We start from the raw sequence: 14,417 nt of genomic DNA, 5'->3' as shown, positions 1-14,417 counted from the left end.
ATCATTGCAGTGCTGCCTCAACCCATCAAAGATTATTCAGGAGCAATATTATTCAGAAATCCAAGATGCCCCAGCACTCTAAGAAAAAAAAAACACTTTCGAAGGGGAAGGTATTAAAAATTAAATGGAAGGGAGTTCCATTGCTGGCAGTAGGGCAGACCAAATAACGTGCAAATCCTCCCATTATAAATCACCTATAAATACTGGTCAAAACGCAATAAACACTCATGGGAGCGGGGGCAGAGCCCGTAAGGCAGGGTCCCCGGTGCAAGTTGCCAGTGAGCACGGTGAGCGGTCAAGTCGAGGTGGAGCTCGTCTCGGGCAGGTGTGCTGGCCCCGAAAGGCTGAAGTTTGGGCACCAAAATGGAAGAGACTGTGGCTTGGGCCCACTAAAAAATGGGGAGCCCTGACTGGTGTAGCTCGGGTGGTCGGGTGTCATCCTGCAAGGCGAGGGGTCACTGGTTTGATCCCCAACTGGGACACACGCCTGGGTTGCAGGTCCAGCCCCCAGTCTGGGCCCGTGTGAGCTGCATCTGACCAATGTTTCTCTCGCACGTCAATGTTTCCCTCCCTCTTCTTCTCCCGCCCTTCCCCTTTCTCTAAAAATAAATAAACTCTTAACAAAATAAAACAACGGGGAGATGGAACTGAGGTGCCCACAGAAAGTGGGAACCCTCCAAAGGATGAATCATTATAGAAATAATTCGTTGGAAAAAAATCTCCCCAGCGGCACAGGGAGACAAGAAAATTTAACTGCCTTGGCATGAGTTGAAAGTGGAGGAAAAAATCTGTTGCTGAGAATTTGGGATGACAGCCCAGGCTTCATGTAAATTTGGGGCTGGAATTTACCCTACCTGTATGGTCTAGGAGCCCCAAAGCTGAAAACGAATATAAAAAAAAATACAGACCCAATATCGAACTATAAAACGTGCATGGCTACGACCCACCACATCCAAGACACGAGAGTCCCGGGAACCTCGGGCAACAGAACTATCAGACAGACTGTGTACAGAGTGGGCTAAAAGCGACTAAAGACATAAAAGAAAGACATTTGAAACCATGGGAAAATAGTCTCACACCATAAAAAAAGGTAGGCATGAAAGAGAACTAAATAGAACTTGCAGAAATTACACACATCGTCATTGAAATGAAATGCTCAGTGGATGAGCTACAAAGCAGATTGGAAATAGCCGAGGGGAACACGGCAAATGGGTCTGAGGAAACCGTCCAGAGTGCAGCGCAGAGAGACAAAGTGGAAGGAAGTCTGCGAGGAGGGGTCAGATAGGCTGCGTGGAGGCAGAAGGTGCATCAGACGCCTAATATGAGTCCCTGAAGGAGAGAATTGCACAGAAACAAGGAGACAGGATTTATTGAGATGATGACCGAAAGTTTTCCAGATTTGAAAAAAAAAATGACTCCTGAAATTTTTCTTGTACAATGGATCTTGAACCAGGTACATGACAACTGCATACCTGAACAGAGAATGGCAAGAAGGCAGGGAGCCAAAGACAGAGGAAAATCTCAAAACAGAAAGAAAAGGCGGAGGACCCACCAAGGAATGACATTTAGATGGGGCAGCAAGTGTCTCAGCAATAAATAGAGAAACAAGAAGACGTGATACAGTCAAAAAAGTGCTGAGGGTAAAAGAACTTTCAATCCAGAATTGTGCACCCAGAGAAATCATCGTTCAAGGATGAGCGTGAAATAAGACCATTGTATATTCATGGAGAAAGCATGTCAATCACATAACCTCCCTGAAAGAATTACTAAAAGACAAGTTTCAAGGAAAAAGGCTGGTACCTAGAAAAAAAAAAAGAATAGTATGCTAGAAACAAAGGTGAATACATTGGTAAGCATGGGTAAAACTGAACAATGATTATATAAAACTAAAATAACAGCAGTGCCCTGTTTGGGTTAGCTCAATTGGTTAGAGCGTTGATCCAATACACTAAGGTTGCGGGTTCAATTCCTGGTCAGGGCACATACAAAAAACAACCAATGAATGCGTAAATAAGTGGAAATAAGTGGAACAGCAAATTGATGTTTCTCTCTCTCTCTCTCTCAAAAACAAACAAAAAAAGATTCTTAAGTGAAAATAAAATGACAACAGTGATTAAATTTAGGGGTATAAGAACCAGGTGGGTCCAAAATAACACACAAAAGGGAGCATGAAACTGAAGTTGGAGCATTCTTAGCTTACTGCATAGTGTTAGGGCTGGTTGGGTCAAGTGTACAGGTTAAAAATTGTACTCACTAAACTAATAGAAACAGAACCTATAACTTTTGAATTAGTTAAAGAGGAAAGGGAAACAAAAAACTCTTATAGCGGAGAAGGAAGAAAGTAAACAAAAAAAAACTTAGAGAAAACAGAATAAATATCAGGTGCAAAATGAGAAAGGAGACAAGTTAAAAAATGTCGGAAGTCAGTACATTAATAGACTGTCTTACACATCGGCTAGTGGGGATACAAATTGAAGAGCACTTTGGAACATAGTTTAGCATTATGTTGTAACATTTTACACTCATGTATCTTACGACCCAGTAATCACTCCGAAGAAGAGAAATTCTTGCCTACATGCAGCAGAAGAGAAGAATGCCCGTGACAGCTCCGCTGGCAAAAGCAAATATCGGAACGACTCACACACCTGTGATAGGAGAATGGACAGACCCAGCTGCGGCCTAGTCACGCATGGAATAGTATGCAACTACAAAAAGGAGTGATCCACAACCAGATGCAACAATTTAGTTGAATCTTAACACTATCATGTTGAGTAAAAATAAAGCCTCAGAAAGTCTTCATAAAATGTTAAAACAAATGTGTGATAAAAATTTGATGGAAATTCTTTAAAAAGCAAAAGAATAACAAATACATGACTGAGCCCTGGCTGGTGTGACTCAGTGGATTCAGCGCCGAACTGTGAGCCAAAAGGTCTCCGGTTTGATTCCCAGTCAGGGCACATGCCTGGGTTTTGGGCCAGGTCCCCAGTTGGGGGTGTGTGAGAGGCAACAGATTGATGTATCTCTCGCACATTGACGTTTCTCTTCCTCCTCTTTCTCCCTCCCCTCCTCTCGCTCTAAAAATAAATAAATAAAATATTTAAGAAAAAACAAATACAAGAATGAGATTGGTGGTTACTTCGGGGGGGGGGCGGTGTGAGTGGAGAGAAGCACATGGTCTCTGTCATTGTTACTGTTTTCGTCCTCCAGTTGGGTAGGGGTACACGTATTCATGACATCAAAAAATACAATGAAATAGAACAAGGTCATGAATATACCCAGTAATGACAGTATGTTTATGCCAGACATTCTGATCAATATATTCTTGCACCCCTAAGTTCCATGAAAAATATCGGCAATCACATTAAGTGTTAAATGGGCTAAATGTACTAGTCAATGAAATACATAAATGAACCAGGGGCTCACCTAAAACTTAAACAGACACAGTAAGCTTGAAAGCAAAAAGACGAGGGAAGACACACCAGGCAAATGCTCACTAGAAGCTGCAGTAGTTTTATTTATAGCAGGCAAAATTGGCTTTACAGCAAAAAGCACTAGGTTTAAAGATCATCTGTGCGTATGTTGAAGAATCACTTCACTCAGAAAACACAGTCTGTCCAAGCTTGTATATACCTAATAACATAGCGTCAAAACACATAAAGCAAACAGAGAAAGAAAACGTGAAAAATGAGAAAAGTGCAGAGTCATAGATTTTAACGGCCCTTTCTCGTGTACCTTATCCATACTTTAAAATGAATGTTCCTCTCTAGGAAAGTTTGAGAGATGTAGAGGAGAAACTGGCAAATTCAGTTATGTAAGGAGATTTTTGTGTGCCAGTATAAAAAGCAATAGATCAAGCAGACAAAACATCAGTAAGGCTATAGAAAATCTGGATACCATAATTAACAAGCTTGATTTAACAGACCCAAAGAGGATGCTACACTTAACAATTAAAACGTACACATTCTTTTCAAAACCACATGGAGTATCTATGAAAAGCTGACCATTTACTGAAGTAAGATTCCACACATAACAAAAAACCTGTTTCATGCAGATTACCTCCTCTGGCCTGAATTCAGTTCAGTTAGACATAAATAACTAAAAATCAAAACAAAAAACTTAGGTTTAGAAATGTAAAAATAAACACACGTAGTGAGCCAAAGAAGAAATCATATTTGAAATCTAAATATTCTTTGCCTGGGTTGATAACAAAAATTCTATATATCTTGTGGAATGTAGTTTGAATGGTACCCAGAGTGAAATCTGTAGCCTTAAACGTTGAAAAGAGACAGAGAGAGAGAGAAAGGGAAGTCTGAAAATTAATTACTCTAACCACCAGTTCAAGAAATTTTTAAAAAGCCAACAAAATAAACCCAAAGAGAGAAGAAAATAATATGCAACATGTATTAATAACACACTATGTATCTTATATATTATATACATTCTTATATGTGACATATGTTCTTATATGTAAGGGATATCAATAATATATAAAAGCAAAAGTTATTGAAAGAAAACAGTGTTAACCAAACTAAAAGTTGATTCTTCGAAAACACTAGTAGAAAGTAGGAAGAAACACTAGTTAAACGGAAAGGGGAACTCTCTGGAACAACTCATCCAGAAAAGAAAAGACACATATCCAATAGTGTTTGTAATTTAAAAAAATGGGTGTCATGGACGGATGCAGCGGCAGAGAAAGTATATTGAGAAAACTATGAACAGCATTTTATTAATAAATGTGAAAACCTAGATGGTGTGGATAATTTTCTCGAAACATCTAAAGTGTAAAAATGGACTCAAGAAGAATATAAAACCTAAAGACAACCAGAGCCAGTAAAGAAATGGGATCAGTAGTTAGAACTCAACCTAGGAAATGTTTATCCCAGACCCAGACATTTTACCAGCGAGTTCTACCAAACATGCAAGGAACACATAATTCCAATTTTATACACACTGTTCCAGAAAATGGAAAAAGAAGGGGCATTTACCAGCTCATTTTATGAGGCCAGTATAACCAGACAAATGCAATACAAGAAGGAAAAATTACAGCCAATTTGACTCATAGGCATGGATACAAAAAAAAAAAGTCCTACAGTGAAATGAGATGTTGACCTTCATTCATTCATTCATCCTTTCAGTCACTCAGCAAATATTTACTGAGTGTCCACCACGCACCAACAGGCACTGTGCTAATACATGGAGAGCAGGAATGGACAGGAGATTAGGGCTTGTGGGTGGAGATGAGCAATAAAACAAATGATCACACGGAGTAAGGTACATAGAGGACATTCTGGCAGGATGAGAACAGGGCACATCAAGGGGTATCTGACCTGGTCAGAGAGGTTAGGGACAGCTTTCCAGACACATCAGTGGGATAAGAATGAGTGTGGGACGAATGTTTAGGAGGCTGCTGCAGGGGGCTCAAGTGGGAGATCTGTGATGCAGTAGCGGGAAGGATGAATGTGAGAGATTATTTGGAAGACCAAAATACCACATTCTACAGACTTTATCGTGATAGACTGCACTTGGGAAGTGGTCAGCCTGGAAAGGGGTCAACTTTGTCTCTAGGATGATAGAGGGAACCTTAAAAGAGGTTCAGATTTAGGAGAAGAAAGCAAGGTTTTGGACATGTTGAGTTTGGGGGGACCTTTAGGAAGGCTACGGTTACAGGTATTGAATAGGAAATTACCCAGAGTTTAGAGCTTGGTGGTGGGGTCAGGCTGACGATTTTGAGTGGCATCAGCTTGTCGGTGGTATGTAAACCCATCCCTCAGAGGAGCACGCCCAGAGAGGGTGTGAAGCTGGGGGCGAGAATGAACACCAATATTTAAAGGACAGGCAGAGGACGAGTCAGGGCAAAGAGATGGAGAAGGAATGGCTGGAGAGATAGGAGGGAAACCAGAAGAATGTGGGCATCAAGGACGCCCAGGAAAAAGTGAGTTACAGGAAGGGAGTGTCCAACAGTGTCACCGGCTGTCGAGACTTTCAGAGGTGGAGGACTGACATTGTGCTTCTGGAATTCTCCTGACCCGGGGGTTACATTAAGTGAGTGAGCTGGAGAAGAAATGCATAATAATAATAATAATAATAATAATAATAAGCCATTATAATGAACATAGTGAGAAGGACAGAAGGAGGGAATTTTTAGGACAATGAAACTCTTCTGTATCTTGGTTATGGTTACCTGACTCTGGGTGTTTGTCAAAACTCATTGAATGATACACCACGAAGAGTAAGTGTTACTGCATGTAAGTTAAAAATACGTTAAGTCAACATGGAGATTTAAGCGTTAGCTCTCTCACTGACTCGGTAACTATAGTGCTAGCCCCTCTCAGGATTTTAATTTGGTTCATTGCCAGCTTGTGTAAGTCCCCAAAAGGGAGCAAGGGTACCCTTCTCTCACCTGGTGAAGGACAGAGTCAATACACAGGCAGGAGAGCCGAAGGGCATTGCACTGATGGCAGGACCCCTTTTAGGAACTGCCTGGTGGGGGCAGGGCACAGCCCGGTGAGCTGGGCTCCTCTGGGCCCCCATGTAAAATGAAGGGTTGATCAGGAAAGGCCTTTCCACCTCTGATGGTCTGTAGTGCTCGCAGAAAAGTCCCAAACACAAACCTGTTGTCCGCCTTTTGTTGTTGAGAATGATCATAATAAACAATGACCACAATAACGACTGGCTCTTAAACACATCAGACCACAGATGATCGGGGAAGCAGCTTGAAGCTACAGAAAACGCTTGAGCTTGTGGTATAAAGCTTTCGAGCACCTTCTAAAAAGTCAGATGAAGTCATGATTGATAATAAGCATGACCCTTCTCGGCTTACAGTGAAAAAGGCACTTCTGTATTTGCTCACTTCTCTCTCTCCTCTCACCCCATCAATCCTGACAGGGAGGAATTATCCCAATTTAGGAACCGGGGAGATTAAGAGTCTGGTCACCCAAGTCTTTGGCTGGTGTTTAGATTTTCCAAACCTTCCCCTTTTCCAAGACCCACAGTGGATTTGGTACAGTTTTGGTGTTGAGTGTATTCCATTGTGTCCTAATCCTCTGACAATTTAATGGAAAAGTGTTAACTGGGCATCAATTCATGCCATATGAACTCCATGTATTGTAATAATTTAAAACAATAGGGATAACTGTTTTAAATGTCCCATAAATCGAATCCAGCCTGAATTTGGCCAGCCCGGAATCTGCTGGAAAAGTGTGAGATGCCTCTGGGAGGCTAACAACATTGTCTTTTTGTAGTTTTCAGTGCAGGAAGGGATGAAGCCAGTTATTTATTAAGCACCTACTGTGTGCTAGTATCTGTAGCTGCACCACACAGCTCCTAAGGCGGTGGGTGGCGGGGAGGGGATGGCTGAAGCCACCCTTGGCTCCCTCCCCAGATGGCTGGGGCTTGGATTATTTTAATCGCAAGCATTTTACTATCTTGGTATAGACATAATAAAAGTATACGGCAAGAGTTGGAGAGGAGTTTCCTGAGATAACCCCCCTTCTCAGCCATCCCAGAGACGCTTCAAAACTATTTTTCACTATATACGAAATTTTCTTTGAACCCCCATAATTTGACCTTGACCGCCTATAAACCCATTTTATTATTTTTTAAAACGCTGGATGATTAGCGCGGAAACCTTTTCTTCGGCACTTTCTCACCCCTGGAATCGCGTCAGTTTCGCAAAGTTCCAAAATAACCTTTCCCGGGCACGGATTCGTACCTCTGCCGGGGAAGGGCTGGGAGCGGCGCAAGACGTGCCGGTGTGCAGCGAGAGCCAAAGAGAACTTCCAGCGCGAACGGAAAATAAAACTTGTGGCTGGTGTTTATGCGAGAGGGTCTCCGCAATCCTGAAGCCCCCCGATTCTAGGGGGTGTCGGGGTCCGCCTGAGGAGCGCCAGGGTTTGGGTTTGATCCCGACGTCCTTGACCTAAATTTCTGCGCGGTGGCTGGAAAAAAAGCGCAGAGGCGGGCGGGCGTCTGGTGCCATCCCCGGATCCCGGCGGCCGCGGCCAGCGAACTTGAATGGAGAGGCCGAACTAGCGGGGGTCGTCTTCTCCCCAGCCCGACTGAGGATCGGCCGCTAGCTCCCCGCGCCTCCCCCTCCCCCGGTCCACCCGCTCCACGCAGCCCATGTGATTCAAGAAAGTCGGGGTGCGCTCCCCCACGCCCGGCGCCCGGACCGCCCGGAGGCGGGGCCCCCTCGGGCGGCAGGGTTCGCGCACTGCCCCGTGGGTCCGGCCGCGGGGGGCCGCTTGTGCGCGCGCGGACAGGCGGGGGCCGCACCAGGGTGCGTGACGTCACCGGCATTGGTTACACGACGTTATAGAACTCCGCCCCACGTGCGCCGGGGAGGAGGGGGGGAGGAGGAGGAGGAGATGGGGGTGGGGAGGAGGAGGGGGAGAGGTGGGGATGGGCCGGGGGGGCGGGGACGGGGGGGGTGTGCGAGCAGCAGGGCTGAGCTAAGCCGAGCCCACGTGTGACGGCTCTCGCCGCTGCCCCGGCTCCGCCGCTCGCAGAGAGATTCGGAGGAGCCCGGGCGGGGGGGAGGAGGAGGAGGGGGAGGAGGGAGCGGGAGATCTCGGGGCTCGGAGTCGGCCGCCGCTCCGCTCCGATCGCTGTGGGGCTCGGATTTTTGGGGGTGGGGGGGCGGGGGGGCTCAGATATGGAGGCAAATGGGAGCCAAGGCACCTCGGGCAGCGCCAACGACTCCCAGCACGACCCCGGGTAAGTTTCCAGCCGCTGCCCACCGCGCCGCCTCGGGCTCGCTCTCCTTGCAGCGGCGGGGACGGCGGTGCGCGGAGCTCGGCATCTCCCGCGCCCCCCCGCCCCTCCCGCGCGCCCCCCCCGTGGAAGTTACACACCTTTGGATTGCATTTCGCCGTCACCTTCTCCCCCACCCCACCTCCCGGCTCTCGCTTGCTCGCTCCCCCCCGCTTTCCTTTTAGCTTTTGTAAGTTACACGTCAAAATGGCCGATCTGACATCGGTGCTCACTTCTGTTATGTTTTCTCCCTCTAGTAAAATGTTTATCGGTGGACTGAGCTGGCAGACCTCACCAGGTAAGGGAGGGAGGGGGGGACGCCTGGGTCCCCCCCTTCTTGGCTTCTTTATTGCTCTTTGTTATCCCGGTGTAGGAGCCCCCCCCTCGCCATTGGCTCCCCACTTCTCCTGTGCAAGGTTATTTTTTTAAATAGCAAATCCTTTCCGAGCCCTCTACGCGACCTCTGTTGCCGAATTTCTCCCGCGTGTGCAAAAAATGCAAAAAACAAAACAGAATAACAACAGAAAACTACTTTTGGTTTTTGTCCTTGATCAAAATTTGCATTGCTTTTTTCCCCCACACCTTCTCCGCCCCCCCATCTCTCTCTCTTTCTCTCTACAGATAGCCTTAGAGACTATTTTAGCAAATTTGGAGAAATTAGAGAATGTATGGTCATGAGAGATCCCACTACGAAACGCTCCAGGTAAACCATTCCTTTCTGGATTTTGCCTTTATTTTAGAACAAAGTTTAAGTGTTATTTTTGGAGGTGTCTTCGGAAGTAGCTAAGCGGATTTAGAATGGGGCTCAGGCATGTGGCTGGTTTCGAACGCCGCTCTATTCCACCCCCACCCCCATAACCTCAAAGGTTATTATAAATTGGGGCTTGAACTCTGGATAGAGATACCCATCTCTCTGCCTTAAGTCATTTTCCCGTCGCTTCTCTTTCTCCTGTTGAAAATGACATTCGGCTTTATTCACTTTCCACACAGTTTTTAAAAATGCACGCTTCTTCCCACTCCCAGCTCCCCAAACTCTGAAGCCCCTCTTAGAAGGCTGGATGAATCTCTTCTAAGTGCCGGGTTTTCATCGGGATAAAACAAAGCGTTAAGAAAGGGAAGGGGAGGAGGAGGAGAGGAAACTGAGGTGGCGAAAGAGTGGAGACACCAGCTTTTTCCAAGTTACCTCCACCGGCCCTGCCCCCGTTCCACTTCCCCCATTAACCTTGGTGTATTTTACTGCGAGGCGGAGGGCTGTGGACGGGAGGGGTTTTGGAGGACGGGGGTGGGGGGCGCGGAGGGGGCAACTTTTGCTCTCCATTCTGCATAGGGCTCACTCCCTGTTGCTTTCAGTGGTGTCACATTTTCTTGTTTGTTTTTCTCCCTCTTTGTCTCATTTCAGAGGCTTCGGCTTCGTCACGTTCGCAGACCCAGCAAGTGTAGATAAAGTACTAGGTCAGCCCCACCATGAGTTAGATTCCAAGACGGTAGGTTGCTTCTCGTCGTCGTCGTCCTCCTCGTTGTTGTTGTTCGCCCCTTTTCAGGACCGATCCTGGGCATTGACAGCCCCATTTAAAGGGACAGTGCCTTCTTTTGCTTCTGTGCTGAGAGCCGGGTACTTTGAAGCAGAGCTCGGGAGTTGGCACTAAAGTTTGCTACCATCGCCGTGTTAGGGATTTTCTTTTTAGAGCCTGTTCCACAGCAATTCCAGTTGCTGCCAAACTAGGCTTGGGGGAGGGGTCGGCCGGGGGGGGGGGCGGCGTATTTTCAAGGCTAAGGGACCGTGCAAAGAAGCTGCACTACTGAGCAAAGGCAACTTTTCTTTGTCAGCAGAGTAGTACATCACATGTTACCAACTGGGGCTGTGGGAACTGGCTTTCAGAGGCACAGCCTGCTTCCCGGCCCTGGGGGAGGGGCAGGAGGAGGGGGGCGCTCATCCCAGGTCCAGGCAACAGGTTCCTCTTGGGGCACTGCGGATTTGAAACGGGGTTTGAGAAGGGAAGGAGGCGCTCCTGGGGCCAAGCTGGGCATCCAGTGGGTGGCTCCAGATGGCCTGAAATCTAAGGCTGATAAGGCCCTGGCTTTCAAAATGATTTGTTTTTTTTTTCCTTTTCTTTCTCAGATCCTTTATTCTGAGTGTGGGTACTTCTATAGCGTTATAAGGTTTTAAAGCCTGGTGTTGGAGGGTGGGGGAAGGTCTCTGGGTGCAGGTCAGGAGAGGAAGGGAAGAAGCAGTATCAGTGCATGATAATATACTTAATGGGAGGGGCTGGATGTGAAGTGTTTTCTTTAGACCCCTGTGTTGGCTCTGTGCTCGCCTCCCTTCCCTTTATGTCTTCTAGAATTTCCCCGCAGTTTTTATACCTCTGCCAAAGCAGGGGCCCTGAAGTGACATTGGGATGCAGTGCTGGGCTGCTTGAGACTTCACTTCTCTGGTGGGGTAGTGGGACAAGGCAAGCCATCGGGTTCTAGTCCCAGCAGCCCCTTTTGAACTTGAGAAAGTTTTTTCCGTCTCAGGCCTCACTTCCCTCTTCTCTAAAATAAAGGAGTGGAACTGAGGTGATCTTCTAAGTCCCTTTGGCTTTAACAATGAATAGAAGAAGAGAAGGGAAAACAACAACAACAACAAAAAACCAAAACCCTGGCCACTTTTGGTGCACCTGCCTTGACTTTGCAAATTTATTCTCTTTCTCTGATCAGAGGTGAGGTGCATGGCCTCCCCACTCCCCAAGAAAACCCACACTCTCTGAGCTGCTTTATTAATTGCTGGATTTGCCATAGTCTCCGGCCCAGCCTTTTTGCACTTTGAGGTCATCTAATTTCAGGGATGATCATTTGTAGATTGATCATGCATATTCAGATCTTTTTTTTTTTTTTTTTTTACTCCTTGACTTTTTGGCTAGTTATTGCAAAAAGCTAGTAAAATTAGAGGACAAATATTTCTAAGCAAATTCAAGAATGTATTAGGTACCCCCTCCGCCCACTCTGAGTGGGAGAAAGTATTTGGTTTCTACAGCTAGCGGCCAGTGGGTCCTGTCCCTCAGTATCAGGTGCAAAGCCTGCGGTACTCCCTCCCTAATTGTTTGTAGACGTGTTTTCGTCACTATGATTTAGTATAACATAGCTTTTGACTTTGTTTCAACCGTTCAGTGCAGGAGGCAGAAGCGGTTGGTTTATTGACATGGAAACAGAGGATCTTGTTTACCTTAAAAGCTTTGTTTAGGTAATGGCCCTTCACATCCAAAATAGTACCCTAGTCTTTTCCTAGAGGATTTGTAGCTACAGTAAGTAGAGCTGTACCTAACTAACTAATGTTTTAATTTTTGGTAGTTTTCTTTTTTGTTCGTTTTAAAAAAAATAGTCGACAGGGACGTGCAAAAGGTTGGGATTTGCCATACTTCCCTTGACCTGTCTTCTCCCGTGGACGTCTCAGCAGCACGCTGACGAGCTCTCTCTGTGCTGTAACATGCTGTTGTCACAACACACAAGACAGGGATTCGGAATTGGCTTTTTGTTCTGTGATTTTTAGATGTGTATACATATATTTATTGTGCTCCATTCTCCCCATGGTCCACTCCCTCAGCTTCTGGCCTCTTCCCCAACATGTCTGGGCCTCCTCACCTTTCACCCGCCAAACAAGATGACTTATTCTGGCAATTGCGTGCCTGTCAGCTAAAAAAAAAATAAAATAAATTTGGGAGCATTTATGAGGAGACGTATGTGTCTTACGTTTGGTCAACAGAATGGAAATCCACACCTGTTGTATTTCTCTTGTAGACAGCTCTAGTCAGTGCTGAATACACCTGTAGATGCGGGAATGTTAATCTGGATGAAAGGATAGTTTTTTAGATCAGAGATTTCTGTCTCTTTTAGTTTTGGAAAAACAATCTCTCATTTCTCAGGTGACGTTTACAGGTAGAAAACAAACGCGTTGCAGACTTACGTGAGATCTTTACCCTAATAAAAGCAGTAGACCGTTGCATGTCGTACCCGCTGGGGTCCTGCGGGATGTGAAGTCTGCGAACAGGAATGATCATGTGCCTTTTTTCCCTCTGTGCTTTTTCCCAGAGCATTTTTTTTAACCCCACAGCAGCACCGAAATCAAGGTTCAGATTCACATTTTAAAAGGGGAAAATTTTAATACAAGAGCCAAAGCCTATAAATAACTTGTAGCAATATTCATGCCACTGTCTATGTTAAATTTTACCCACAGACTGATGACATTTAGAAATCTAATGAAAACCAACAATGGGAATGTTTTGTTATCCCTTCCCTCCCCGTATTTTCTACTCAACAACTTCTCCCTTAGCCTGTTAGATTCAGATGCTTCCATGGGAATTGTTTTGAATGTTAAAGCCAGTCCCTGATGGAGGCTCATGTGTTTTGTCAGTGGTCTAATCTAGGGTAGAAGATGTTTTCCCACTGGGATTGGTGTTAGGGTAGGGGAATACCCTGATTGTTACACTCCATTCTGGCTTTTTTTAGTCATTTTTAAAAAATCCTTTCCTCTTGATGACTTTTCTAAGTTGGGTTTAGGTTGTTCAGAGATTTTTTTTTTTTTTTTGCTCCCCTGTGATTTTTAAAATCGAAGTGGATTTAGCTTACATTTCTTTTTATTTCAATTTATTGCTATTATTATTATCTTAAGAACCGAGTTGGGCTCCATAGTTTTTTGTTTTTTTTTTTGGACACCTGTTTTCTTTTGAGCTATAACTACAAAATAAACTTTCCCTTTGATTAACCTTAGGTAACTTTTGTGCAAACGCATGAATTCAAGTAAAGCGTTGTGTTGGAGGTCTGTGGGGGAGTCTTAGATGTTGATTTAAAACATTTTTGGAATCCCCTTGCCCTCCTGTGTTGTTTAGTTCTCACTGGGGAAGAGAAACACTATCCTTTCCTCACTGGGGAAAAGAAATACCATCTGCTTCAGGAAGATTCTCACATCGAATTTTCAGGTTACGATGTTTTTCAGCGATGATGCTCCAGTCTTTTCTCCTAGCCACGCATTGCAGGTCAGGTAGATGCGGCCACCGTTTACCGCTCACTGCCTGTGGCAGAGAGGCCCTGGCCTAAGTAAGAACACATGAGGTCTGGTTTATTAACAGCATCACACAGTGAAATACATGGTATTTCAGAAAGACGGGTTCTGTGCATTACATTTTGGGAGAAACCAGTAGTGTTTGGATCCAAGTCTACAAAACTTTTTGGGTTGCCCTGGAAGCTACTAAAAGCTGGATTCTAAGCCTGAGAAATGAGTGATTAATAATTAGGCGATTAATCATACATTGCTTTCCTCTCCTCAAGGCATTGCAGTTGACTCCCACTTCTCCATTTTTTCCCCAGATTGACCCCAAAGTTGCATTTCCTCGTCGAGCACAACCCAAGGTAAGTAGGAGAATCAGCAGTAGGACTGTAGCACTCAGAGTCGGTTGCCAAGGATTTCGAGTTTCAAACAGAGCACTGGCCACGCAGCATTGAAACCCGGTGCCCACGGCTTCTCCAGGGTGACAGCGTGTGGCTGCGAGAGGCCAGGCCAGGCGCTCTGAGGTAACCTGTGTCTGTAATCGAGCCACCGGGAGGTGAGTTCCGAGCGTACAGCTAGTGCAGGGACAGGCCTGATCCTTCGTGGGAGGATGTAGCTCTGTGTTGCAATATTTATGCAAGTGTTC

General features: G+C 45.5%; 1 protein-coding gene and 1 long non-coding RNA gene across 10 annotated transcripts in view; one reads left to right on the top strand and one right to left on the bottom strand.

Moving 5' to 3' along the window:
* The first annotated feature begins 8,554 nt into the window (after window positions 1-8,554).
* MSI2 (musashi RNA binding protein 2) overlaps window positions 8,555-14,417 on the top strand; it is a 372,306-nt gene continuing 366,443 nt past the window's right edge. For 8 of the 9 annotated variants that reach the window (XM_028520391.2, XM_036033697.1, XM_036033695.1 and 5 more), the window contains exons 1-5: window positions 8,555-8,715; window positions 9,009-9,049; window positions 9,373-9,454; window positions 10,151-10,235; window positions 14,092-14,133. In XM_028520391.2, coding sequence (XP_028376192.1) covers window positions 8,654-8,715; window positions 9,009-9,049; window positions 9,373-9,454; window positions 10,151-10,235; window positions 14,092-14,133 — 312 coding nt within the window. In that variant the 5' untranslated portion in view covers window positions 8,555-8,653. Of the gene's footprint in view, window positions 8,716-8,909; window positions 9,050-9,372; window positions 9,455-10,150; window positions 10,236-14,091; window positions 14,134-14,417 lie in introns of those variants that run through there. The other variant, XM_036033694.1, reaches the window with a different exon arrangement.
* Window positions 10,556-13,313, bottom strand: LOC118502199. The gene is made up of 2 exons (XR_004904894.1): window positions 12,478-13,313; window positions 10,556-11,283 (listed from the first exon to the last, which is right to left on the bottom strand). It is a non-coding gene; the product is annotated as an uncharacterized LOC118502199 (long non-coding RNA).

The sequence above is a fragment of the Phyllostomus discolor genome, chromosome 8 (genome assembly GCF_004126475.2).
Source record: "Phyllostomus discolor isolate MPI-MPIP mPhyDis1 chromosome 8, mPhyDis1.pri.v3, whole genome shotgun sequence".
In the NCBI taxonomy this organism is placed as follows: domain Eukaryota; kingdom Metazoa; phylum Chordata; class Mammalia; order Chiroptera; family Phyllostomidae; genus Phyllostomus; species Phyllostomus discolor.
Note: the sequence above shows the minus strand (reverse complement) of the source record. Positions and strands in the feature narration are given on the sequence as shown.